The sequence below is a fragment of the Otolemur garnettii genome, unplaced genomic scaffold (assembly GCF_000181295.1).
Source record: "Otolemur garnettii isolate 467f Iridium unplaced genomic scaffold, OtoGar3 scaffold00058, whole genome shotgun sequence".
Classification (NCBI taxonomy): Eukaryota; Metazoa; Chordata; class Mammalia; order Primates; family Galagidae; genus Otolemur; species Otolemur garnettii.
Genome location: NW_003852453.1, coordinates 1485157 through 1511301, shown reverse-complemented (window position 1 = coordinate 1511301; position 26145 = coordinate 1485157). Strand labels below are relative to the sequence as shown.

Genomic DNA, 26145 nt, shown 5'->3' with positions numbered 1-26145 from the left:
AAATAAAAGTTAGGAATAAAAGGTGTTTTTACTCACCTCTTTTCCAAGTATATAGAGGAAGGAGAAAAACACAGGAATTTTATTTTTTTTTAGAGACAGCCTCACTTTGTCGCCCTCGGTAGAGTGCTGCCCAACACAAACATTTTTATCATCAAGTTTTCCTGCCTATTCAATTAATGGGCTCTCATGGGCTCTAATGCAAACCACTGAAGTGACATTTACAAAGTTTGTTTTTGTGTGTGTGTGTGTGACCGAGTCTCACTCTGTCACCCTGCAGTAGAGTGGGGTAGAGTGTCATGGGATCACAGCTCACAGTGATCGCACACTCTTGAGTTTAAGCCATCCTCTTGCCTCAGCCTTCCATGCAGCTGCAACTGCCGGCACCTGCCAGAACACCCAGCTAATTTTTCATAGAGATGTGGTCTCTCTCTTTCAGGCTGGCCTTGAACTCCTGAGCTCAAGCAATTTTGAGCATGTGTTTATCTCAAACTACAAAAAGTAATCAGCTTAACAAACATCCTACTGATCTCAAAAAGAAAAACAGTCTTTAAGGAACTGGGATTTTTAACATGTCTAAACAAATCTGATTGTTATGCTTCTGGCAGTCATTCCTAAATGTCTCTATAGATGAATCTGTATGGATGCACTCATCTAAAGCACTGCATGATTTCTAAGATACGATTATGTTTGAGTCTTACATGAATTTACAAAGCACCCAGAGGGCACTTTCCATGCTTAGCACTGTGCGAGGCAAGCATCATGGGGTATAGGAAGGGGCCGGTGGTACATAATGAATCCTCTGACAACAAAGCTTGTACTTTTAATACATGTATTTCTGTTTTATCTACACACTTGTATGTTAGAAATGCCAGAGGCCTATATTATTTAATCATTAAGGGAGTAAAACAGATAGTAAACGGTCAGTTTAGTAAAGTTAGATTACAGCTGCTTACGCTCACGTTAATGGAGGAAGCTCTGGGTTGGAAGGAGAGCTATAGTCACATCTGTACGGAGGACAGGGAGCAAACCGCACTGTGTCTGACACACTGCACTGAACACTAAAAGCTTGCAGCTTCAGTTATCTGTCCTTCCTAGAGACCATGATGAACAGCTTATTTGTAACTTCACCATTTCAGGCTGCATGTGAAAATTTGCCAATATGGGACTCTTAGGTCCGTTTTCTTATCATCTTGTTTGAAAACTGAGCCAATGATTCCTTACGTGTGTGGTTTAATTATCTGAACAAAAAGCTAATAAAGTGCTTGCAAAAAGTTAATTATGAACAGTGACTTGAGAGGTTATGTATACATAATTTCATAAAACTTTATCCTAAAAGTTATTTTACATTTAATTTCTGTGAATTGATTTAAATTATTTGAGTGTAATATTAAAATATAAAAATTGAAGTTATAAAAAGAGAAGGGAACAGGTATTTTGTGGATAACACCCAAATGAAAAACTGCAAGAGTTAATGTGGAACATAAACATTTTTCTCTCTTTAAGCCACTCAAAATAATACAAATAAAAGCATAAGCAAATGTGAGATTGTTATTATTTTCCCAATTTAAGATTTAAATATAAACCAAGTCTTTCTTTTCCTTTCCCATCTCCCACCTCCCCACCTCATTACCATTAAAATCTAAAAAATGTATCTTTGGTTATCTTTAAAATCAATTCCCAACATGTTACCACCTTCCCACCCATAAGCAGGTACTTCTAGCAAGGCTGGAGGTGCTTCTAGCAAGGCTGGAGGTCCACACATGGGAAATAAGGGAGGTGCGTGACAGAAGCTGAGAGAACGTGAAGCAGCTCTCCTTTCTCCTTGGCTGCTGTCAAACTGCAGAACAGTGGTGCCCAGTCAGACTGAGGAAAAACAAAACTTTTCATGAACTCTAATCATGAGCACATGACCAGTACCAGGACGCCAAGACCTGGGTGTCTCCCGAATGCCTCAATTGTCACATGGAGCCACATGTTCCCCGGATGCCACCCACAGTGGTGCTGTGACCCTCTGTTCCTCCTCCTCTCCTGTCCGCCTTCCACTCCAGACACACACAGGCACCCTCTGCCTTCACCCTCTGCTTTTCTTCACAGCTGTACCTCACCTCTCTCCATGTGCTTACAGGTTCTCAAATAAAAATTTTTACAAAACTTTAATTTAGGCAATTAGTCTCCAACAGAACAGAACAGGCTGCTGTAGTGTCTAATGCAGCATCCAGCAGGGTGACGGCCAGGGAGTGCTCACCAGCAAGGCATCTCTAAGTCCAGCCTTACAGAACAAGCCACAAGGCAAATCCAGACGCCTTTAATTTTATTTTGAGATAGTACTTCGCTCTGTCACCTTGGCTAGAGCACAGTGGTATCATCATAGCTCCCAGAAACCTCAAACTCCTGGGCTCAAGTGATCCTCCTGCCTCAGCCTCCTGAGTAGGTGGTGGGACTACAGCCACCACCCCCACCATACCTGGCTAATTTTTCTAATTTTTGTAGAGATGGGGGGGTCTCACTCTTGCTCAGGCTGGTCTCAAACTCCTGAAGTCAAGTGATCTTCCTGTCTCCACCTCCCAGAGTGCTATAGGTATGAGCACCCAGCCCTAGATACTTTTTATTTGGCAATGATTGCAACCTCAATATAACCATACATTTCTAAAAAGCATAAATTTAAAAATATTTTAGGCATAGAGACTGTAACATAACCTCCTTTTTCTTTTTTTTTTTTTGAGATAAGAGTTTCATCACGTTGCCCTCAGCAGAGTGCCGTAGTGTCATAGCTCATAACTCTTGGGCTTAAGGAATTCTCTTGCCTCAGCCTCCCAAGTAGCTAAGACTACAGGTACCCACCACAATGCCCGGCTATTTGTTTTTGCAGTTTCTGGCCAGGGCTGGGTTTGAACCCACCACCTCTGGCGTCTGGGGCTGGTGTCCTATTCCTCTGAGCCACAGGCGCCGCCCCAGCTCCTTCTTGCTGTTGTTGTCGTTGTCATTGCTGTTTAGCAAGCCCAGGCCTGGTTTGCACCCACCAGCCCCAGTGTATGTGGCCAGGGCCCTGACCACTGAGATGCAGGCGCTGAGCCATAACCTCCTTTTACAAAAGACTCATAAAGTAAATTCTTATTTTCTTCAGACTCAATTTCCTTTTCTTTCTTTTTTAAGAGATGGGGTCTTAGGCCAGGTGCAGTGGCTCACACCTATAATGCTAACACTCTGAGAGTGCAAGGTGGGTAGATCACCTGAGCTCAGGAGTTCAAGACCACCCGATCAAGAGTGACACCCTGTCTTCTCTAAAAACACCCAGGTGTTGTGGCAGGTCCCTGTAGTCCCAGCTACTCAGGAGGCTGAGGCAAGAGAATTGCTTCAGCCCAAGAGTTTGAGGTTGCTGTGAACTATAAAACCACAGCACTCTACCCAAGAGGACACAGTGAGACTCTCTCCCCCCCCCCAAAAAAAAGAGATACAGGGTCTTGCTATATGCACCACACTGGTCAGAAACTCCTGGCCTCCAATGATCCTCAGGAGCCGTAGGAGCTGGGAGCACAGGTGCACGGGAGCACAGGTGCATGCGACCACACTCAGTTAATTTTTTAAAAAAACATTTTTCAGAGATGACATCTACTTATATTACACTCAACAGAGCCAAACACACAAAACTATTTACGTGAAAAAAATGAACAAATTCTCAGTAAAGATTTAAAACAGAGATCAGTTTAAAACCAACAATGTTCACAAATTATGAGAACCATGACATTATACTTGTCCATCACTAGGCAACAGAGAAACATATTTTTACATAATTCTACTATATAAATTAAATAATAATGCTGAGAACAGGCTAAATATTTTAGAATAATGCAATGTAAAAAATCAAATGGAAGTTTATGAAAAGCCACACTGAAGATTATAAATCTAAATTTGTCCTCCTAACAATTTAGAACTAAAATAGTTAAAGCCTTACTGAATAATCAATACCAGTATGGAAAGGCATAAGGACAAATTACCTATACGTTATGTGCCCATGACATCAATTCCACGTAACATTAATTCCATAAATTCATGCTTTAAATCCCATCAAATACAATACCACTCTACAGGCAAGAAAAGGAAGGAAATAACCCAAACAACTCGGAGTATTAATCCAATCACTTAAATGGGGACCAACTCCCCAAGGCTCTGCACCGCCGATTAGAAGATGGGGCCCTGGACCCGGCTTCCGCAAGGTTAGTCTCAGAGTGACAATGCCAATTTCTTTGCAAAAGCAAACCGCAGCCTCTAGTGGCACAGACGAGAATAAGACAGTTCAGGCAATAAAAATATCTTTGAAGACTGCCCACCTGATCCGCAGCCCTCACTGCTTATTCACTAAGATTGTGGAATGATTCCTTTTTTATTCATAAGAATTATAAGTAAGCACATAAAAGATAATAAAAATGCATGTTTCTCATAGAGAAGTTTCTGAAACAGTTTCTGAATAAGGCAAATGGGAAAGAATGTTAAAAAAGCATCGTCTGCTTTTATCAGCAGCTCACAGTCCGGCACTGCTCACTGTTCTACGTCTGAAGATGTTCTTTAACACGTGTGCTCTGGGTATGTCTCCTCACAGTCTTAAACCATGAAGTCTAGTTCCTGCTTTCTCAGGCATCTTCCCATCAGGGCAACAGAAAGACCGGTGAGAGCAAAGCAATGAACGCAACATGCGAATCCGAGTCCACTCGGGTCACGTTAACCAGACACACAGTCTTACAGTAGTGAGTCCTAATGCAAGGATGAGCCTTAGTAATTATACCAATGTTTTCCTTATTGCTCATTTTCATAATACAAACTGGCCTTCAAAAAAGGAATTTTTAACTAAAATGGAATAAATTTGTTATCAAAGATCACTTACCTAATCCTATAGGCCCTACTTATTGTAATTATTTCTTTAAACTCTAATAGCTATGGGTCATTATTTATGAAATGCTGAGCTAAAAAGATGCTGAGCTAAAAAGAATGTAAAAACATTCCAACCATAAGAATTTATAATCACATTCAAGGGAGAGTCCATGACAGCTGAGGGACAGAGTAGCTCTATACTGTCACACAAATGCCAGGGATATGCTGCTGATGCTTACAGGCTAATTACATGTAAGTGTCCTTTCCATTAAAAGCAGCACAAATAGCCCTTTAAGAAAAACAGACACGTTAAGCTGCAGCTTTTGGGGGGCTTCAGTCAGAGAAAAGCCGAGAGAAGCATCTACCTGTGTCCGCGGATGTCAGACTGGTCACAGACTCCTCCCAGCGCGATCCTGTGGAACTCACGACCCAGCGTCTTGGCCACTGATCTGCCCACACTTGTCTTACCAACTCCAGGAGGGCCGACAAAGCAGAGAATCGGGCCCTTCAGGTTATTCTTCAGCTGTCGGACAGCCAAGTACTCCAGCACTCTTTTCTTCAATTTTTCCATGGCATAATGGTCATTATCCAGAAGAATCCGGGCTGCCCGAATATCCAGGCGGTCTGTCATATAATCCAACAGAAACAACTTAAGCACATGGAACTTTTTTTTTTTTTTTGAGACACAGCCTCAAGCTGTCCCCCTGGGTAGAGTGCCATGACTTCACAGCTCACAGCAACCTCCAACTCCTGGGCTCAAGCGAGTCTCCTGCCTCAGCCTCCCAAGTAGCTGGGACCACAGGCGCCCGCCACAAGGCCCAGCTATTTTTTGGTTGCAGCCATCATTGTTGTTTGGCGGGTCCGGGCTGGATTCGAACCCGCCAGCTCAGGTGTATGTGGCTGGTGCCTTAGCCGGTTGAGCCATAGGCGCCGAGCCAGCACATGGAAATTTTAAAGTAAAACAACTCCTTTCAAGCCTGACAAGAGCCAGAGTATTTTTTAATAAAAACGAATGGGTTTGGATCTGCCCACATGAGTCTTCAAGGAGCCCTATGTTTCTGCTGGGGCCGTGTCTCTCACCATTGGCAAAAATTGATTCTCACTGGATAAAAGATTTAACTTTAAGACACAAAACAATAAAAACTCCAGAAGAGAGTGTGAGGAAAACTCTTGAAGATAGTGGCCTGGGAAAAAAACTTTATGAGAAAGACCACCCCCAACCCCCCCAGCAATTGTAGCAACATCAAAAATAAACAACTGGGACTTAATCAAGCTGAAAAGCTGTACCACAAACAAAGCAAACAGCCAACCTTTGGAATGGGAGAAGATTTTTGCATGTTATGAATCTGACAAAGACCGGATAACTAGAATCTATAAAGCACTCAAATTAAACAATAAGAAAAGTGCAAACAACCCTCTCTGTAAGTGGGCAAGTGATGTGAACAGAAACTTCTCCAAGAATGAACAGACAAATGGCCAACAAACACGTGAAAAAATGCCCATCAGAGAGATGCGATTCAAAACCACTCTAAGATATCACCTAACCCCAGCAAGACTAGCCCACATCACAAAGTCACAAAACACCAGCTGCTGGGGTGGATGTGGAGAGAAGGGAACGCTTCTACATCGTTGGTGGGACTGCAAATACAGCCTTTTTGGAGAGAAAAAGCACGGAGAATGCTCAAAGATCTGAAAGTAGACCTTCCATTTGACCCTGCAATCCCATTACTAGGTATCTACCCAGAAGAACATAAATCATTTTACCCAAAGACATCTGCACCAGAATGTCTACTGCAGCTCAATTCATAAATCATAAGTTGTGGAAGCAACCTAAGTGCCCATTAACCCATGAATGGATCAACAAATGTGGAATATGTATACCATGGAATATTATTGCCATTAAAAAGATGGAGACTTGGTGGTGCCCATAGTTCAGTGGTTAGAGTGCGGGCCACATACACCGAGGCTGGTGAGTTCAAACCCAACCCTGACCAGCTAAAACAACAATGACAACTCCAACAACAACAAAATAGCCGGGCATTGTGGCAGGTGCCTATAGTCCCAGCTATGTGGGAGGCTGAGGCAAGAGAATCATTTAAGCTCAAGAGTTTAAGCTTGCTGTGAGCTATGATGCCACAGCACTCTACTGAGGGTAACACAGTGAGACTCTGTCTCAAAAAAAGAAAAAGAAAAAGAAGAAGATGGAGACTTTACATCTTTTACATTTACCTGGACAGAGATGAAACACATTCTTCTTACTAAAGTATCACAACAATGGAAAAATAAATATGCAATGTACTCTATACTAATATGAAACCAACACATAAAGAATTACATGCTCATATGAAGTAGTCTAGAATGAGGGTGGGGGGCGGACATGTGGCGGGGGGGTGCACGAGGTGGGAATCTCACCTCAAGTGCATATTGTGAGGGTGTATAACACACCCCCTGGGTGAAGGGCTCTTTTACAAATGGAACTTTACTCTGTAAGTAAGAACAATGTAACCTAAAAATTTGTACCCTCATATTAATTTGAAATAAAAAACAAATTAAAAAAATTTTTAGTGTTTTTAGAGATAGTAGATATTTACAATTAAAAACTCAATACCTGGGCGGCACCTGTGGCTCAAAGAGGTAGGGTACCAGCCCCATATGCTGGAGGTGCAGGTTCAAACCCAGCCCTGGCCAAAAACTGCAAAAAAAAAAAAAAAAACCTCTATACTTGGGGCGGTGCCTGTGGCTCAGTGGGTAGGGCACCGGCCCCATATACTGAGGGTGGTTGGTTCAAAACCGGCCCTGGCCAAACTGCAACAAAAAAATAGTCGGGCGTTGTAGCAGGCGCCTATAGTCCCAGCTACTCAGGAGGCTGAGGCAAGAGAATCACCTAAGCCCAGAAGTTGGAGGTTGCTGTGAGCTGTGATGCGACAGCACTCTACGGACAGTGGAGGGTGATATAGTGAGACCATTTCCAAAAAAAAAGCGGTGTTGTTAGCTCACCAGTTGTGCTTTTGTTCCAAGGAAGTTCCACCATAAGTTCCAAATAATTCCTAGTCAGAGCATATTCGGGCATTGACTGAGGCATTTTTTTTAGTCTGTGGGGAAAGAATACACAGCAAACACACTTAACAACGAAGAAGAATCTCAGAATGACAGAAAAATCAAGTGAAGCTCACTTTCTTGGTTCCATAGATCATGCATATTTGGTTACAAGTGTCTAGGTAACAAAAATGTTGTTGTGTTTGGTCATGCACTTACACAACAAAATAAAACAGATCCCTGCAACCAGAGGGGAAAAACAGTATCTAATGCTATCCTGGATATAAGGCCTCACCATCTGTCCATTTTGAGCTTATAGGGAATCTCAAGTAACACATTATAATAAGAGTTAAGTGCCTAATCACATATAACACAATAATTATATATATATTTTTGTATCAGAAATGAAGTATGCTCATAAAAGCAAGCTAGTATCAGGTATATAATAAAAAATGCAGCTTCCAGTTTGGCGCCTGTGGCTCAAGTGGCTAAGGCACCAGCCACATACACCTAAGGTGGTGAGTTCAAATCCAGCCTGGGCCCGCCAAACAACAATGAAGGCTGCAACCAAAAATAGCCAGGCATCGTTGCGGGCACCTGTAGTTCCAGCTACTTGGGAGGTGGAGGCAGGAGAATCACTTGAGCTCAGAAGTTGGACGTTGCTGTGAGCTGTGATGCCACAGCACTCTACCTAGGGCGACAGCTTGAGGCTCTGTCTCAAAAAATTAAAAAGAAAACAAAAACATGCAGCTTCCTTAATACATGCACTCATACACACACTGCTTAGCACCATGCTCAGCCCATAAGAGATGGTCTACATTTATGAACTAATGTCAGAATCAATACAAAATACCCTTCAATACATTTACTAATGTTCTCAATCGGGAACCTCAGAAGGTCAAACTTTAAGTCACCAAGCATTCAAGCAGGCTCATTATAATTCACTAATAAAAGAATTCGCAAGATATTTACAAAGTTGTAAGCATGTAAGGAAAAAATGATTTTCTATTTAACTGAGGTTATCCAGAAAATAAAAGAACTTCCAAGATGGTTATAAAGTTCTAAGTATGTAAGGAAAAAATAATTTTTGATTTAAGCATGGTTATCCAGAAAATACAGTCAACTCATATATCCTATTCTCAAATCAAGATTTCCCCATACTTTGTCTTGTTCAAAGAAAAACTAATAGTCCTTGCCCTCTAGAGTTCAATCTAAAGAAAACAGTGATATGCAAAGAACATATGGATAAATGAACAAACATTCTCAAAACAAAGAAGTATGGTGCATCCTTTTAGACAATGAAAAGGCAGATATGATAGTTACAATGTGGACAGCATACTGCAGGTGGAAGAACTGTATTTTTCATCCTCAGTATTTGGGAAAAGTATTAGTGAGAGTGATGCTATTTCAAGAGTATTAAAAATGCCTTAAGAGGGCTTGGCACCTATAGTGCAGTGGCTAGGACGCCAGCCACATACACCAGAGCTGGCGGGTTCCAGTCCAGTCTGGGCCTGCCAAACAACAATGACAACTAGAACCAGAAAAAAAAAAAATAGCTGGGCGTTGTGGAGGGCACCTGTAGTCTCAGCTACTAGGGAGACTAAGGTAAGAGAATTGCTTAAGCCCAGAGTTTGAGGTTGCTGTGAGCTGTGACACCATGGCACTCTACAAAGGGCAACATAGTGAGACTCTGCCTCAAAAAGAAAAAGAATGCCTTAAAAGGCTGGGTGTGGTGGCTCATGCCTGCAATCCTATCACTCTGGGAGGTCAAGGAAGGAGGACAGCTTGAGCTCAGCCTGAGTAAGAATGAGACACCATCTCTACTAAAAGTAGCCAGGCATCAAGCCCCAGCTACTTGGGAGGCTGAGGCAAGAGGACTGCCTCAGCCCAAGAGACTGAGGTTGCTGTGAGCTATGATGATGCCACACCCTTCTACTCAGGGTGATGGAGTGAGACTATCAGAAAAAAAAAGAGAGAGAGACTGCCTTAAGAATTAGATTCCAGGTGAAAACTGAGGAGGAGAAAGCATTCCACAGATTAAAGGTGTACACTGAGCATTTGCAAAGGCTTGAAAGAGCTGGCAATGGAAAGATAGATGAACAGGGTGGTCTGTGGGCATAATGGGCCTAAGATAGATGAACAGGGTGGTCTGTGGGCATAATGGGCCTAAGATAGATGAACAGGGTGGTCTGTGAGCATAATGGGCCTAAGAAAAGAACAGAGAACACAAAACACGTGGCTCGGGCTCAGTCTGTGATCACAGCAGCACAGCCATCTTTCCTTGAGCAGTAACTGTCAGCACTACTGAGCACAGTTTACCTTTTCAGCTCTTTGACACAGACTCTGTGAGCCTGCTCTGGCATGCTGGACGTCCGTATTTTCTTCTCTAGCATGATGGTGTCATCATTATCTTCATCTTCATCCTCATCTTCTAAAGTGCCTGGGATGTGTGTAACTCTCCTGATAGGGCGTATTGCTATGACCTGAGGGGAAAGAGGAAGAGTAAAACCACAGGCCACAGTAAACTGGGAATGAGGGCCTGGCTGCACACGTGCGAAGCTGTAATTGTCATAAACTGGTGCCTAACAGCATAAACACTTTTAAGTCTATACATCTTTAGACGGTTACAGTCCATGCATCTTTAAGAACTAAAGTTCAGAATGATCACGCAATCAACCTGCATACCCGATTCTGTCATCAAGACCCCCCCACTCTGTCTTATACAAAGAGAGACTGACAGCTGATCTTCTACAGCTGACAGTCTGGGAAGGTGCAGGTGAGCGACACAGGTAACTGAGCAGACGTCGTGCCCAGACTCGGACCCACAGGGCTGCAGAACTTCGGGATGAGATCAACATAAGGTAGACCGTGATTCTTTGATATATGCTTATAATATTACACGAGAAAATAAAAATCAAGGAACTACTTACAAGAAGTAATTAGTTATTTACTAGTTTTTAAAATATAGTTATTTACTAGTTTTTAAAATATGCAAAACACTGGAAACACCACAAAATGTTTGAAAAAGGGAAATGGCACATAAATTATCTTTTTGGAAGATAACCAAACCAAACAAAAAAAGAATGAGAAAAATGCTTATATACCTTTAAAAAAATCCAGGTCAGGTGTGGTGGCTGACACCTATAATCCTGGCACTCTAGGAGGCCGAGGCAGGTGGATCCCTTGAGCTCTGGAGTTCCAGACCAGCTGAGCAAAAGCAAGACCCCATCTCTACTAAAAATAGAAAAATTAGCCAGATGTTGTGGCCACTATAGTCCCAGCTAGTTGGGAGGCTGAGGCAAGAGGATCACTTCAGCTCAAAAGTTTGAGGTTGCTGTGAGCTGTGATGCGACAGTACTCTATCTGGAGTGACACAGACAGACTCTGTCTCAAAATAAAATAAAATAAAATAAAATAACATAAAAAAAAAATATGGGTTGCACGGTGGTTACAACCCCAGCCACATGCACCAAGGCTGGCGGGTTCAAGCACAGCCCGGGCCATCTAAACAACAATTACAACAGCAACAAAAGAATAGCCCGGCGTTATGGCTGGTGCCTGTACTCCCAGCCACTTGGGACGTTGAGGTAAGAGAATTGCTTAAGCCCAAGAGTTTGAGGTTGCTGTGAACTGTGATGACATGGTACTCTACCAAGGGCAACATAGTGAGACTCTGTCTCAAAAAAATAAATAAAATAAATAAATAAGAAAAAACAATAAAATAAAATAAAAATACCCAGGCATGGAAAACACACCTACATTTTATCAGTGACTTCAGCCACAAAAAATGGCCTTCTTCTTTGTTCCCTTTTTATTCCCCTCAATTCTTTTTTTCATTTTTCTAGCTACAGAACATCAAACCTGAAATAGATAAAAGAAATATTTACCCGCTTCTCATCATCCTGCTTGGGTTTTCTGGTTTTCTGGAGCAACTTCAGGCCTTCAATTTGTCTGACAAGCAGTGGTATAGTCATCTTGAACCGTTCCTCCAGGCTCACAGCATCTAAAATCTAAGGACATGTGAGTCAACTCAGACTCCCTCAGAAACACACTCCAAAGGCAGGCAGGCAGCCAGAGCTATAGCTTAAGTATTGCTAAGCAAAAAAGAAAACAATTACTATCTACTTACAGCCATAGTATGGCTAACACAACCAAACTATATTAAATCAGCAAGGTTCTTTGCGATATCAGAATTATAAAAAAGACATAGAAAAAGGCTCTTCAGGCTCAAGTGCACCAGAGCTGGCGGGTTTGAAACTGGCCCAGGCCTGCTAAACAACAATGACAACAATAACAAAACAATAGCCAGGCACTGTGGCAGGCGCCTGTAGTCCCAGCTGTGTGGGAGGCTGAGGCAAGAATTGCTTGAGCACAAGAGTTTGAGGTTGCTGTGAGCCGTAATGCCATGACACTCTACCAAGGGCGATATAGTAAGACTCTGCCTCAAAATTAAAAAAAAAAAAAAGATCTTCACTTTTCATGTATAAATGAAGCCAATCTTGTGTTCTTAAGATCAAAACAACATACGCACAGTTTCGGTTTTTGAAAAATCAAGTTCCTTCTGGAAATTATCCTCTTAAAGACCAGAACGTGACTACATGTTAGGACTAAATAAATCCTAAGTTCAAAAGAGGGAATGTTTACACACAAGCAAATAGAAATAATCTACCAATCCTGCTAAGGAATCGTCAGAGTCACTGCTGTCCTTCCCTCAGTAAAACACACACCCCCTGACGTCTCCACTAGGGACTCCCACGCACCTGCACAGGCTGACCCGATTCTTGTATCCATAACCAACCTACTTGTATTAGTTACATTTGCTATTTTAATTGCTGGATTTATGTATTACTGATAAGAAAGAGTTGTTGCAGTGAAAATTAACAAATGTTCCAGGAACATTTAATAAAAAAAGACTCCTTAAAAATAAGTGTATAAGGAAACAAAGTTTTATAGTTTGGGGATTAAGTCAGGAAAATCTAGCATTCTATACTTGGATTATTTTTCAAGTGTCTTTAAAACTCATTTCACTTTAAAGAAATAGAAACTGAAAATCATAAATAATGTACCACAGGTCTGACTTATGTAAGAAATATCATGAACTTTCTAAGAAAGAAAAGCAGGTTATACACAAGAGAAAGGCCACAGGGCTGGGCATGGTGGATCATATACCTGTAATCCCAGCACTCTGGGAGGCCAAGGCAGGTGCATTGCCTGAGCTTAGGAGTTCCAGATCAGCCTGAGCAAGAGCAAGAACATGTCTCTAAAAAATATAGCTGGGGGCTGTGGCAGGTGCTTGTAGTCCCAGCTACTTGGGAGGCTGAGGCAAGAGAATCACTTAAACCCAAGAGGTTGAGGTTGCTGTGAGCTGTGACTCCACCGCACTCTACCAAGAGCGACAGAGTGAGACTCTGTCTCAAAAAAAAGGCAGGCCACAGTTCCACATGTTTCAAAAATCATTAAGGCAAAGTATGTTTATACATTTAAATATTTACCTTTTATTGATTCTTTGTTTTAACTTTACCATAAATTGAATAATTACTAGTATTGACGGTACAAATATAATAAAAAAGTTGTCAGTATAAGCAAAAATGTAAAACAATTACTTTTACATCAACTTAAGTATACAAACATTTTCCACTATTCCTTCGAGTCTCCGCTATCTTTTTCTTGAAGGTCAGCTTACCTATCCCCTATAGAGAGCTAAATACAGAGTGAGGAAGCAACACGGCCTTCAGGAAAGGAACACCGTACCTGGAGCTTCTCTTTGTTGCTTGTTCGGATAATTGATGTCAAAATGTCTGGCAAAGCTTCCCTTGGAAGACTATCTAAAAGACGTCTCAGTTTAGCAACCGCAGGGACAGACATATCCAACATTTCAACCAACTAGAAGGAAAAACAAGAGTCTTTTTAATGAAATCTGGCATTATTTGTGATTTAAAGAGATCAGATTTCCAAACAGGTTTAATGTTTGGGTCTCAGTCTTTGTTTTGAAAGGTCAATTAATACAGTCCAGGCATTTTTTTTACAGGCCTCTGAGAAGTACTTTCAAAATGACAATCAGAATGAAAAGCAAAAAATAGTACCAAAAAAAAGTGGTTAATACTGATGTTTATAAAGGGCTGTGTGAATTTGTGCTATTTGATTCTTAATTTTCCTTTGAAAAAAATTCAGATGTATAGAAAACTTGCAGGAATAGTACAACAAACTCTTGTGTGTCCTTCTCCTACTGGACTCACCAACTGAATTCCCCACTGTCGCCATTTGCCTTCCCTCTCCACACACACGCCACTACTGCTCACCATGGGGCAGTAAGCTGCAAACATGACCCTTGCTTTTAACAAGGATATTCTCTTACATAATCATAATATAATTGTTAGATGCTGAAAATGTAACATAGTTGATGCAGTTATGATAGCCAATCACAAGCTGAAATGCTGAGTATTAGTTTGACATTTGGATAAACTAGAATCTGACAACACTACTGTGAATGATTTTTAGAAAACTCTTCCAGGGAAACTGTGACAGTCACTAGGGCTAGTGACAAAGATCCCCTTTCCTGAGCACAGGGTTGGACTGTTCTTTCTGATCTTGGAATGTAGGCGTGGCTGTGAGTTTTACACTGATCCATGAGACACATAAAAAGGGACAGCCCCTCTGGGTAGGAAGACTGAAGGCCCCCAGGAAATCTGCACATCTCCTCTTCCCGCCTCAGCGACGTATGTTAAGGAAGCACTGGTACATCTTGAGAAGAATCTCTAATCCAACTGGATCCCGATGTGCCTCTAAGAGGCACATCACTACATAGGACTTCAGGCACGAAGAATGAGCAAGAAATATACCTCTGTGGTTCAGCGCCCATAGCACAGTAGTTATGGCACCAGCCATGTACACTGAGGCTGGCAAGTTCGAATCCAGCCTGGGCCAGCTAAACAACAGTGACAACTGCAACAAAAAATAAGTGGGCATTGTGGTGGGCACCTGTACTGCCAGCTACTTGGGAGGCTGAGGCAGGAGAATCGTTTAAGCCCCAGAATTTGAGTTTGCTGTGAGCTGTGATGCCTCTACTGAGGGTGACATAGTGAAACTGTCTCAAAAAAAAAAAAGAAAAGAAATACACCTTTGTTATGTCACTGAGACTTCAGAGTAGCTAATACAGCAAAACTTAGTTCACACTAATTCACAAATGATATACCAAATCTTCATTTAGTCAACTCAAGATTCCATGCTAGTAATAATCAAACCACTCAAAACAAGAATATAATTTAGGGGCAGCGCCCATAGCTCAGATGAGTACGGTGCCGGCCACATACACCAAGGGTGGCGGGTTCGAACCCAGCCTGCTAAAAAACAACAATGACAATTACAACAATAAAAACAAAAAAAAATTGCTGGGCATTATGGTGGGCACCTGCAGCCCCAGCTACTTGGGAGGCTGAGGCAACAGAATCGCTTAAACCTAGGAGTTTGAAGTTGCTGTGAGCTGGGATGCCACAGCACTCTACCCAAAGTGACAGATGATAGCTTGAGGCTCCGTCTCAAAAAAAAAAAAAGTGGAATGATAGTGTAAGAAAAAAACAAGATGACGGGCGGTGGCTGTGGCTCAGTGAGTAGGGTGTGGGTCCCATATACTGAGGGTGGCAGGTTCAAGCTCAGCCCCTGCCAAACTGCAACAAAAAAATAGTTGGGTGGTGTGCGGGTGCCTGTAGTCCCAACTACTGGGGAGGCTGAGGCAAGAGAATCGTCTAAGCCCAGCAGCTGGAGGTTGCTGTGAACCTTGTGACGCCACGGCACTCTGTGGAGGGCAATAAAGTGAGACTGTCTCAAAAATAAAAAAAAAAACACAAGCCGGGAAGCTCTTTTGTGCTCACGCTGGCTACCGCTGTGTGTAAATGTAGTAATACCGAGAGTTGAGCAAGACAGATAAGCTAAGACACGTCACAAAGGGTCTCCATGTTATAAATGTGGTCTTTATCTACAGCCAGTCAAGTCTCTAACTCAAGGGAAAGGCATGCACCCACTTTTTAAAGAAAGACTCAATGAATAGGAGGTGTTAAAGAAAGAAGAAACTAGGGGGTGGTAATTAGGAGGCTATTAAAGAAGTCTATCGAAAAGGGCTGTAGAGGCAGATACAGAAGGGATGAGAGAAGTGTCAACTGAAAGCAATCTTAATGTCTAAAAAGAGAAATGATAAAATTTTGATTTCCTAACTCTATAAAATTTGTGCGAGTCTATAAAATCAGACACGGACATGAAAGCAAAATATAAAATTGAATGTGGGCCAAGACCAGGAGACAGAACTACCTCAGTGTGTGAAGGGATAAAACTTAACGGTGATTTATTTCCCTCTAAAAATTCCTTTAGTGTCATCATAAAATCTTCACACCTTTACAAAGTCTCTGTCTATTCAAAGTGGGAAAAAGTAAAAGCAAAGCAAAGGGAGCCTGCAGCTCTGCCCGCCGCAGGACGGGAGACCCCGGAGACCCGGGAGACCCGGGAGACCCGCTCTGGGGATGAGGGGAGTGCCACCTCCTCCAGCTCCGTTACTCCTAAACAGTTTTCACACTTATTCTAGCTTCAAACTAAAGTTTTTTTCTTCAGAGTAAGTTCTTTCTTTTAGCCCCCATGGAAGTACAACTCCTAATTTTTAATTTTTTTTACTATGTTCATCACACTAGAAGGGAGTTTCTTGAAATGCCTCGTTAGGTAGAAATACCACAGGCTGTGGGACACTGGCCTTCCACACTTTTCAAGGATCAGTGTGCTTACAATCACGACATTTAGACATTATCTAATCCTCATAAATCCAGGAAGAGTCACTAGATTATACCAAGAGCAGAAACCACCTCTTATTAACACAATTCTACAATATACTTCATTTCAATATGGGGTGGGAAGAGGAGCTTTCTGTTCTATCTAGAAGTCAAATATTTAATGTGCAACTAACATGTGCCTCCCTCCAGCATCCAGTGGTTTTAATCACACTCGAAATTAGCCCCCCATGGGCTTAACCTTCTATAGCAGTGGTTCTCAACCTTCCTAACGCTGCAACCCTTTAATACAGTTCATGTTGTGCTGACCCCCAACCATAAAATTATTTTCGTTGCTACTAGCAACAGTATTGCCAAGCACAGTTGGACCTTGACTTCTGAAGCAGTAAGCCCACATAGTTTGATGTCTAGATATTTTAGTGACACATAGCTTCTGTGTAGTATTTTAAGTTTCTGCTTTAAATATTTATGTTTAATAATTATCTGATTTGGAGACACAGGAAGTTATACAGAAAGCTCTAGAAATATTCTTTGGAAAAAGTCTAGCAAGGGTTGGGTAATATATCCTGGAATGATTCAGATACAACCTACACAAAAACAAATTGGAATAAATATATCACTTAATCATTTAAATGTACACTGCCCTAAAACTTCACCATCTAACAGACTGACCAAACCCTAGTACAGCAAAGGAACCAGATAACATAAAAGCCACTCACTTGCACTGCATATTTGTAAAACTGTTCTGACAGCTCTCCCAGCTCCTCCCTCGTTTTGCAGGTGCTGGGAAATTCTTCAAGCCGGTCCAGCTGTTCCACTTCAGCAATGGGATATGGCTTCTCTTTTAAGACCTGTACAATCTGGAAACGGCACAGGCCTGTGATCAACAAAGTGTAGTGGGGTTTGGGCCAGTTACTGCCCACAACCTGAACTGCCAGAGCGGCTGTTCCAATCCTGAAAACAGAAAAAACAGAAAAAACAGCAATATTACCAATATTCAATATGGCAGAACAGAAATGTACTTCGAAAAGTTTCTGAGAATTTTCTGAGAAATTCATTTTAAAAGCAAAGAGCATCTAAAGTTTAAAAAATAATTTCTCAGGCGGTGCCTGTGGCTCAAAGGAGTAGGGTGCTGACCCCATATACTGGAGGTGGCGGGTTCAAACCCAGCCCCAGCCAAAAACTGCAAAAAAAAAAAATTCTCAATTTAATTTAGCATTAAATGTGATCTGTTTAGTTGCTATCCTCAGCTATAAGGCAAAGCTAGCCATCTCACTGTAATCAGTACTTCTTTTAAAAATTAGGTAGGAATTTCTAAATATTTATATTATTTAGGCATAAGAATGTTAAGAGTACCTAACAATTATACAGCTTAAATTAAATTTGTCTACTAGGAGTCAGGCAACCTTATACCAGAACAAATTACCAGTATTTAAAATATATTTAAGGCCGGGTGTGGTAGCTCACAACTGGAATCCCAGCACTTGGGAGGCCAAGGTGGGTGGATTGCCTGAGCTTACGTAAAGGTTCGAGACCAGCCTGAGCCAGAGGGAGACTCCATCTCTAAAAGTAGCCGGGCGTTGTGGCAGGCATCTGTTGTCCCAGTTACTTGGGAGGCTGAGTCAAGAGAATCATTTAAGCCTAAGAATTGGAGGCTGCTGTGAGCTGTGACACCACTGCACTCTACCGAGGGTGACATAGTGAGACTGTCTCACAAAAAATAAACACCACCCAGCATGTGAGCTGGTCAGTAAATTTGCTTACTTCTATACACAGGAATTCTTGATTACTTCCTCATCAATTATCTCCTCTGTGGGCTGCACCTGCCTTAGGCTTATTTGGTCTTTGTCCATCCTTCCTTACCATGTTCGTCACTGTCATGTGTACAAGGAACAAAAATGATTTAAACAATGGCTTAGACCAAACAATTGGGAAAGAGGAAAAGGGGAAGAGAAAAAGCCACATACTTAAAATGCTGAAACAAGGAGGCAGGGACCTATTACTTTGATTTTCTCCTGTTGGGGCTGCTTTGTCTCTAATCACTTGTGGGTTAGCACTATTTCCCATTTCCTGAAAACCAACTCAGACTTGCCTGAAAGAGTTAGCAACATTTAATTCATTAGAGACCAATTTAGACTACAGTTTATCGTAGACTTTCACCAATGTTGAAAGAGCTCGGTTCTATTTGTATACGGAAACATGCACAGACAAGAAACAGATCGCTGGCCTGAGGGGTTTACAAACAGAAACCAAGGAGAAACCAAAGAGAGAAGACAAATCCAAACCTCCAGATTAAGACGTAAATTTGCGCTGTGTCACTGATAAAAGGTGATACCGAAACGATGAGATGTCACTTAAGATACATGTTTTTGCTGTGAAAAGATGTTCCCAACTGAGCTGGATTTATAGCATGCCTCTTAGTCTAATGAGACAAAATAAAGGTTTTATTATGTATTTTTTGTGAGCATTGCTCTGTTACCTGGCCTAGAGTACAGTGGTGTCATTGTAGCTTACTGCAACCTCAAATTTCTGACCTCAGCCTCCTGGGTAGCTGGGTGTACAAGGACACACTACCACTCCTGGCTAAGTTTTCTACATTTTTACAGGGGCAGGATCTTGCTACATTGCCCAGGCTGGTTTCCAACTCAAGTAATCCTCCCCCCTCTTTTCCCAAAGTGCTAGGATTACAGGTGTGAGCCATGTTCCCTGGCCACATATAAAGGTTTTTAACATGTTTAGTTGGTTTTTACATGAAATCACTTATAGTTGACTAGAATATATCCCCCCCCCCATTTTTTAGAGACAGAGTCTCACTTTGTCACCCTTGGTAGAGTGCTGTGGCATCACAGCTCACAGCAACCTCCAGTTCTTGGGCTTAGGGGATTCTCTTGCCCCAGCCTCCCAAGTAGCTGGGACTACACGCACCTACCACAACGCCCGGCAATTTTTAGAGATGGGGGTCTCCCTCTGACTCAGGCTGGTCTTGAAACTGTGAGCTCAGGCAATCCACCTGCCTCAGCCTCCCAAGTACTTGGGATTACAGGCGTAAGCCACCGTTCCCAGACTCTGAATTAAATTTTAAGATAAATTTTACTCCCTTCCCACCACAATGAACAATATAAATTTGTACCTATAAGAAGTATAAAAATAAATGCCTATTAACATAGCTTCTAAATAGCTGAGCTACTGGAAAAACACAGCTATCACTTCAAAATACTTCCCTTAGGGAGCTATGCACTGACACCAGCACCTAGTCCACCCTTCAGAGCAGTTCTGGAACTCTTTCTGCAATGGTCAGAGAGCTGCTGTCATAGAAGTTCTGACAATTAAGTCCACAAACTCATCTTAGAGAAAGTGCTCCCACCTCACTGCTGAGTATCCCAACAGTCGCTTGATGGCCACGGGGAGGCTCCATGATGATGTCCAGCAATGAGGGATACAGCACTTTCTCTAGGATGAGTTTGCAAACTTAACTGTCCGATGTCATATAATGTTTACATCTTAATGATGCTTAATGAAAAGAAACATTTCTACTAAACCTCTGGAAACAAAAGTTACACATTTCTGAGAAAAAGCCACCGAAATACCTTTTTAGTTTCACTTTGGTAGCACCCTACTTTTCTTGAATATTTGATTTCTGGCAAGATTTACCATCATGTTTAATACTAATTTAGAACAAGCAGAAGAGTATTAGGATAGCGCCCAGGTCTACAATAGAAGAGGTTTCTGCTGCTACAGAATTTTTGATTCTCACCTCTTTTGAATTTAGGAAATGCTACCTGTAGACAGACCTTTCTCAAGAATAACTGAAGACTTAGGAGAACCCAAGTAAGCTATCCGTCACACACTTGCTGATATAAAAGACCAAACCTTAAAATGGTACTAGTACAGTGTCAGGTAGTATTTCTTGAATGCCAAAGGAGTCTAACAGATACAAACAGGAGTGATGAACAGGGAAAGAACCCAAATTATGGAACTGTGCACCTGCTGAATATGCAACATTAACCTGTTTTACTACAGAACCCAAAGAAACTCACCGGGGCTCTGCAGATGAAGAAGCCAACAAAGACTTAAAACCTGGCACTACGGGGAAATGACTAAAGACTGTAAGGCTGGATGGACAATGGATGATTATCTAGAAATGCATGAAAGGTGTCTTTAAAAAAAAACAAAAAGAACAAATGCATGGAAAGGTATTATACAGGTACTGTGAAATTACCACCCATTTTCCTTAAGAAAACAATGGCTTTCTCAGGAAATCAGTAAAAATACAGCTCAGTTAAGCAGAGCAACACAGGGTGTCCTGAGGCGGCCCACGAGCCAAGTTCTATACTGCAGGGCAAATGAAGCTCTGCCTTTAAAAGGCTCCTGTCGGCCACACGCCTCAACACGGACACACAGAAGGAGACTGTGCTGTTCCAAGCAGCAAAGTGGCACAGGCCCTGCTCCTCTGTGTGTGGCAAAGAACCCAGGGGAGCAGACTCTTCTGCCGCTCAGTGAGGACTGAGCAGTGCCACCTGGATGGTGTAAAGGAAACAAGATTCGGAGCAGAGCCCCCACCTTCCTTCTGGAGCAGGACCACCATCTGGAAAGCAGGTAACCGGGGAAGGAGAGATTTGTATTTAAAACCAGACCAATGTTGTGGGTAACTCAAAATTTGTACTATTAAAGCTCTTTTTCTTCTCTAATAGAGAGTGTTTTAAAGGCCATATTTTAGGGGGAAAAAGACTCTGGAACCTATTACCAAAGAATATGGTACAATCTTTCCAGACAGACTTTTCAAGCAGCAAACATTTCTAGGATTCCTAGGATGGTCTGACGGGTCCTTGTAATGCTAGAATTCTATAAAAAGAATTCTATAAAACAAAATAAATAAATAAAATTAGGCTGGTACAGTGGCTCACACCTGTAATACCAACTTTTCAATGTATGATTTCTAATTTGAATGATTAAGTTTTAACATTGCTACTCATTTAAAACAAAGGTACAATATGAACATCAAAAATCAGAGAACACATTATCTGATTATTGGTGATTATTTCCAGGCAAAAGAATTTAGTTCCTGTTGTCTTGAAAGGATTTACATAAGAGAAACTAAAAAATCTTCTAGATCTTGCCAGAATAACACCAATAAACAGTCAAACCTAAAATATGACTAAGCCAGGGCAGTGGTTAAAGCCTGTAGAATCAACTATCGAGGAGGCTGAGTTGAGAGAATCACTTGAGACCAGGAATTCAAGACCAGCCTGGGCACACAGTGAGATTCTTGTCATTAAAAAATTAGGGGCTCTGCACCTGTGGCTCAAGCAGCTAAGGCACCAGCCACATATACCTGAGCTGGCGGGTTTGAATCCAACCTGGGCCCACCAAACAATGACAACTGTAACCTAAAAAAACAAAAAAACCCAGTCGGTTATGGCAGGCGCCTGTAGTCCCAGCTACTTGGGAGGCGGAGGTAGGAGAATTGCTTCAGCCCAGGAGTTGGAGGTTGCTGTGAGCTGTGATGCCACAGTACTCTACCCAGGGTGACAGCTTGAGGCTCTGTCTCAAAACATAAATAATTAAAATTAGGCTGGTACAGTGGCTCACACCTGTAATACTAACGCTTTGGGAAGTGGAGGAAAGAGGACTTCTTGGAGTTCAAGGTACAGTGAGCTATGATCATGCCACTGCACTCCAGCCAGGGTCATAAAATGAAAGACTCTGTCTCAAAAAAAAAAAAAAATTAAAATAAAACTAACTCTTCTTTTAAAATTCACAGCATACCCATAAGTAATCAATATATAGGCATAGAAGAAATAAAACAAGATATATGATAATGAGAACTCTTGCCTCAACAATCAACTAAGTGCCCAGGCACAGAAGGTGAAAAATTATAGTAAAACTAAGCAGAAGTTCAAGGAGGGGGTTCATATGTTGGGAAATTGGAATCCAGTGCAATTGATTGGAAAGTACCAAAATCTGAAAAGTGTCCAACTCCACTCAGGCAGATCAGATAGGAGCCAAAATATTTTCCATGCTTGAGAAAAGCAAGGCTTTTACTATGTGAATGAACATCAGGGTGTTGTGGGAATTTTTGTTGTTGTTGCTTTGGGGGGGGTTGTTTGTTTAAAAGAAGGGGAGACGAGAGGTACTAGTCTCATATGACAATCCGAAGCTACAAACTGTCCTTAAAAAAATGTGCATAATTACATTTTGAATAAAAATGAGGCATTTCAGCCCTCATGAAATCCACTCAGAGTCAGGAAACTCTTAGGAGTCCTAAACCAATGCAGGGGAGGTCAGAGACCTGCAAAAACAAATCATTCTTGACCTCTGACCCCCTACCCCCACCAATTATTGACTGTTTTTGAGACTCTTTGTTACCCTTGGTAGAGTGCTGACATCACAGCTCACAGCAACCTCCAGCTCTTGGGCTTAGGTGATTCTCTTCCCTCAGTCTCCCAAGTAGCTGGGACTACAGGCACCTGCCACAACACCCAGCTATTTTTGTTGTTGTTGTTGCAGTTTGGATGGGCTGAGTTTGAACCCTCCACCCTCAGTATACGAGGCCAGCGCCCTACTCACTGAGCCACAGGTGCCGCCCTGTATTTGGCTGTTTTAAAAATAAAGGATAATTGCAGGGAAGGAGCAGCTTTAAATTGGAAAAATGCTTCAAGTAGTTAAGGATAGGCGGCAGTGGCCTGGGAGGTGGGTTTGAAGATACCTGATGACAGCACACCAGCACTGTCCGACAAAAATATAATGCAAGCCACATATGTAATTTTAGTGGCCACATTATAAAGGCAAAAACTGGTGAAATCTTAGTATTTTATTTAACCTCAAGTAGTCGAAATATTACCATTCCAATATTTAATCTACATAAAGTTAACAAAACATTGTTCATACTAAACTTTCCCCAAATCTGTCCTGCATTAGCATCCTTACAGCACATTTAGGGTAACGGTTAACCTGGGATTGAGGGGCTTTCTGGGACATAGGACTTTGAATGCTAAAGCTAGGGCAGGCCTGGCAAAGCAGGACAACTGGTCACTCCAGTATCTCAATTTGGATCGGCCACATTTCAAGTGCTCTACAGCACACACACTGTACTGTACCAAACAGCACAGCTATCCATCAAGCACGGCGCATGCAAAGCAAATTACGCACATTCTTTAAGCTTCACAACACACCTAAGAGAGGGATGCTGTTAGTTTCCAAATTGCAGATGAAGAAAGAAACAGAGGCAGGTCAAACCGCTCACCCAAAGTCTCACAAGTAGGGCAACCTAGTGGTAAGCCTGGGGCCTAAGAAAAGAAATGCTGAGATATGAGAGAAGGAGCACAAGTGAGAAGCTAGGAAAGTTCCAGAAAGGGAACCAATAGAACTGGGAGTAAGAAAGGCCCCTTTAGGAAAGGGAGCAGAAGTACGAGGAGGAGGAGGAAAAAGGCGGCAGGGGGTGCAGAAAGCACCCAAAACTTACCGGGAGGGGTAAGCAGTTTAGGAATGGGAAAGGAAAAGGAGAAAAGGTGTGGAGTGTCTCAGAGAACAAAAATAACACAAAGGAGGGAGAAAAGGGGAGCCGGGAAGAGGAAGAAAAGGGAACAGGAGGAAAGAGAAGGCAAAAACTATCCAGGGAGAAAGGAAGGGCCTAGGAGACAAAGACCAAGGGCGGGGTGGGGGACAGGGAGGAGGATCAGTGACCGCGGCAGGTTTGACTGTACAGAGATTTCACCAGGTGCTTGAAACTGCTTCACGATCTCAGTAGTGATCACCGGGCAGACTGTCTTCCCCATTTTTCATGGGAGGAGGCTGAGGAGGCCGAGCCGAGCCGCAAAGGCTGCCCCGCACCGAACCTCCGCGCTCGGGGGCCGCCCGGCCTACCTGTGCAGCGGCGGCAGGTCCTGAGCGTCGCTGGCCGGGTCCGGCGTGTTGGGGATGACGCCCAGGATGGTGCTCTGCAGCGACGTGCCCTTGAGCAGGCGGCTCCGCACCAGCTGCAGGTTGCGGGCCGAGTCCACGCTAGTGCGCATGGTGGAGCCGGGCAGCAGCACGCCCTCGTGGGTGAGCAGCAGCGGGAGGCGGCTGGGGATCTGGATGGGGCTCACCGACGACATGGCGACGCCCTTCGCGCTGGGGGGCTGTCAGGAGGAGACAGACAGACTACGTCTCGCGGCCTCCCCGGCCACTGCGGCGGTCACCAGCCCTCACTGTCGCTTCCGGCCGGCGCTACGGTCCGCCCGCAGGCTCAAACGCCGCGGCTTCGCGCTCCGGGCCGTAGACATGCGAAGAGAGGCGCAGCACCGCTCTGCGACCTTCGCCTCCGTTTAGCCGTACTTGCAGAGTGTTTGCGCCTAGAGTGTATATTCTTGAAATGTCTTTAACTTTTTATTCAAACTGGTTTTAGATCTACACAAATGTTACTACAGTACAGCAAGGAGTTCCCGTGTAGCTTTCGCCCAGCTTCCCGTGAGAGCATTTTACATAATCCTTCAAACGTCAAAACCAGGTTACCTCTTCCTCGGACCTTACCCAAATTTTGCCAGTTTTCTCACTAATGTCCTTAATTGGATGTGGTCCAGGGTCCAATCCACGATCCCACTCGCCCTTTCTTTTGTCGTGAGACGTCCTAGGTCTCCTCTAAGCTGTAACAATTCCCGGATCTTTTGTCTTGTTCTTTGAAACCGCAATACTTTTAAAGGATATCGGTCAGTTATTTTGTAGAAGATCCTTCAATTGGGTCTATCTGGCGATTCTGATGCTTAAGTCAATTGTCTATAATTTGTGGCCTTGTGGGAGAGTGAAACGTCCTTCTTATTAATGATGATTTAATCTTGATTAGTTGGTGAAAGTGACAGCTGCCAGAGTTCTTCACTGTAAATCATATTTTTCTTTGTTATTAATAAGCATCTTGTGAGGAGATAATTACCCTTTTACGAGTTAGAATTCTACTGTAAGAAAAAACTACCATAATCTTCCCCGTTTACTTACCCTGTTACTTATTTCCCTTAGTGTGGGTTCACGGATTTTTTTATGGGTTGTAATTCAGTAATATTATGTTTTTCTTTGCTTGAATTGTTTCAGATTTGACCATTGGGAATTCTTTCATGTTGGAATTTGAGCTGAATTTTGCAGGGGGAAATTGTTTTCCAGATATGAATTCTAGCAATGCTCAATCCTAGGCATTTGTGGAAGGACTGCTGCACCAGGCCCAGGGCTAATTGTGGAGGACTAGGGAGGGTTACACAGAACGAGGTCCTGTCCTGGAATATCTGCGGCACAGCGTGACAGACTCATCATCATTTGAATCTGAGAACTGTACGTTCCTATGTGTGCCACAAAGGGAAGGATCAGGCGGGGGCTGGGTGCTGCCCTGCAGACACAAAGGCAGGAACTTGAAAGCTCCTGCCTAAAGCTCTTTCTCTGGCAGGATCCCACCTTCTTTCATTCATTCACTCAACAATATTTTCTTTTCTTTTCTTTTTTTTTTTTTTTT

General features: G+C 42.6%; 1 protein-coding gene across 1 annotated transcript in view; it reads right to left on the bottom strand.

Moving 5' to 3' along the window:
* Positions 1-24921, bottom strand: part of LOC100955343 (lon protease homolog 2, peroxisomal) — a 32857-nt gene extending 7936 nt beyond the window's left edge. Inside the window, exons 1-7 of the mRNA XM_023514742.1 lie at positions 24534-24921; positions 17390-17624; positions 13654-13785; positions 11790-11912; positions 10222-10385; positions 7864-7958; positions 5232-5490 (exon numbers count right to left, since the gene is read on the bottom strand). Of these exons, the coding sequence (XP_023370510.1) occupies positions 5232-5490; positions 7864-7958; positions 10222-10385; positions 11790-11912; positions 13654-13785; positions 17390-17624; positions 24534-24766 (1241 nt within the window). The 5' untranslated portion in view covers positions 24767-24921. The remainder of the gene's footprint in view (positions 1-5231; positions 5491-7863; positions 7959-10221; positions 10386-11789; positions 11913-13653; positions 13786-17389; positions 17625-24533) is intronic.
* Positions 24922-26145: the final 1224 nt, after the last annotated feature.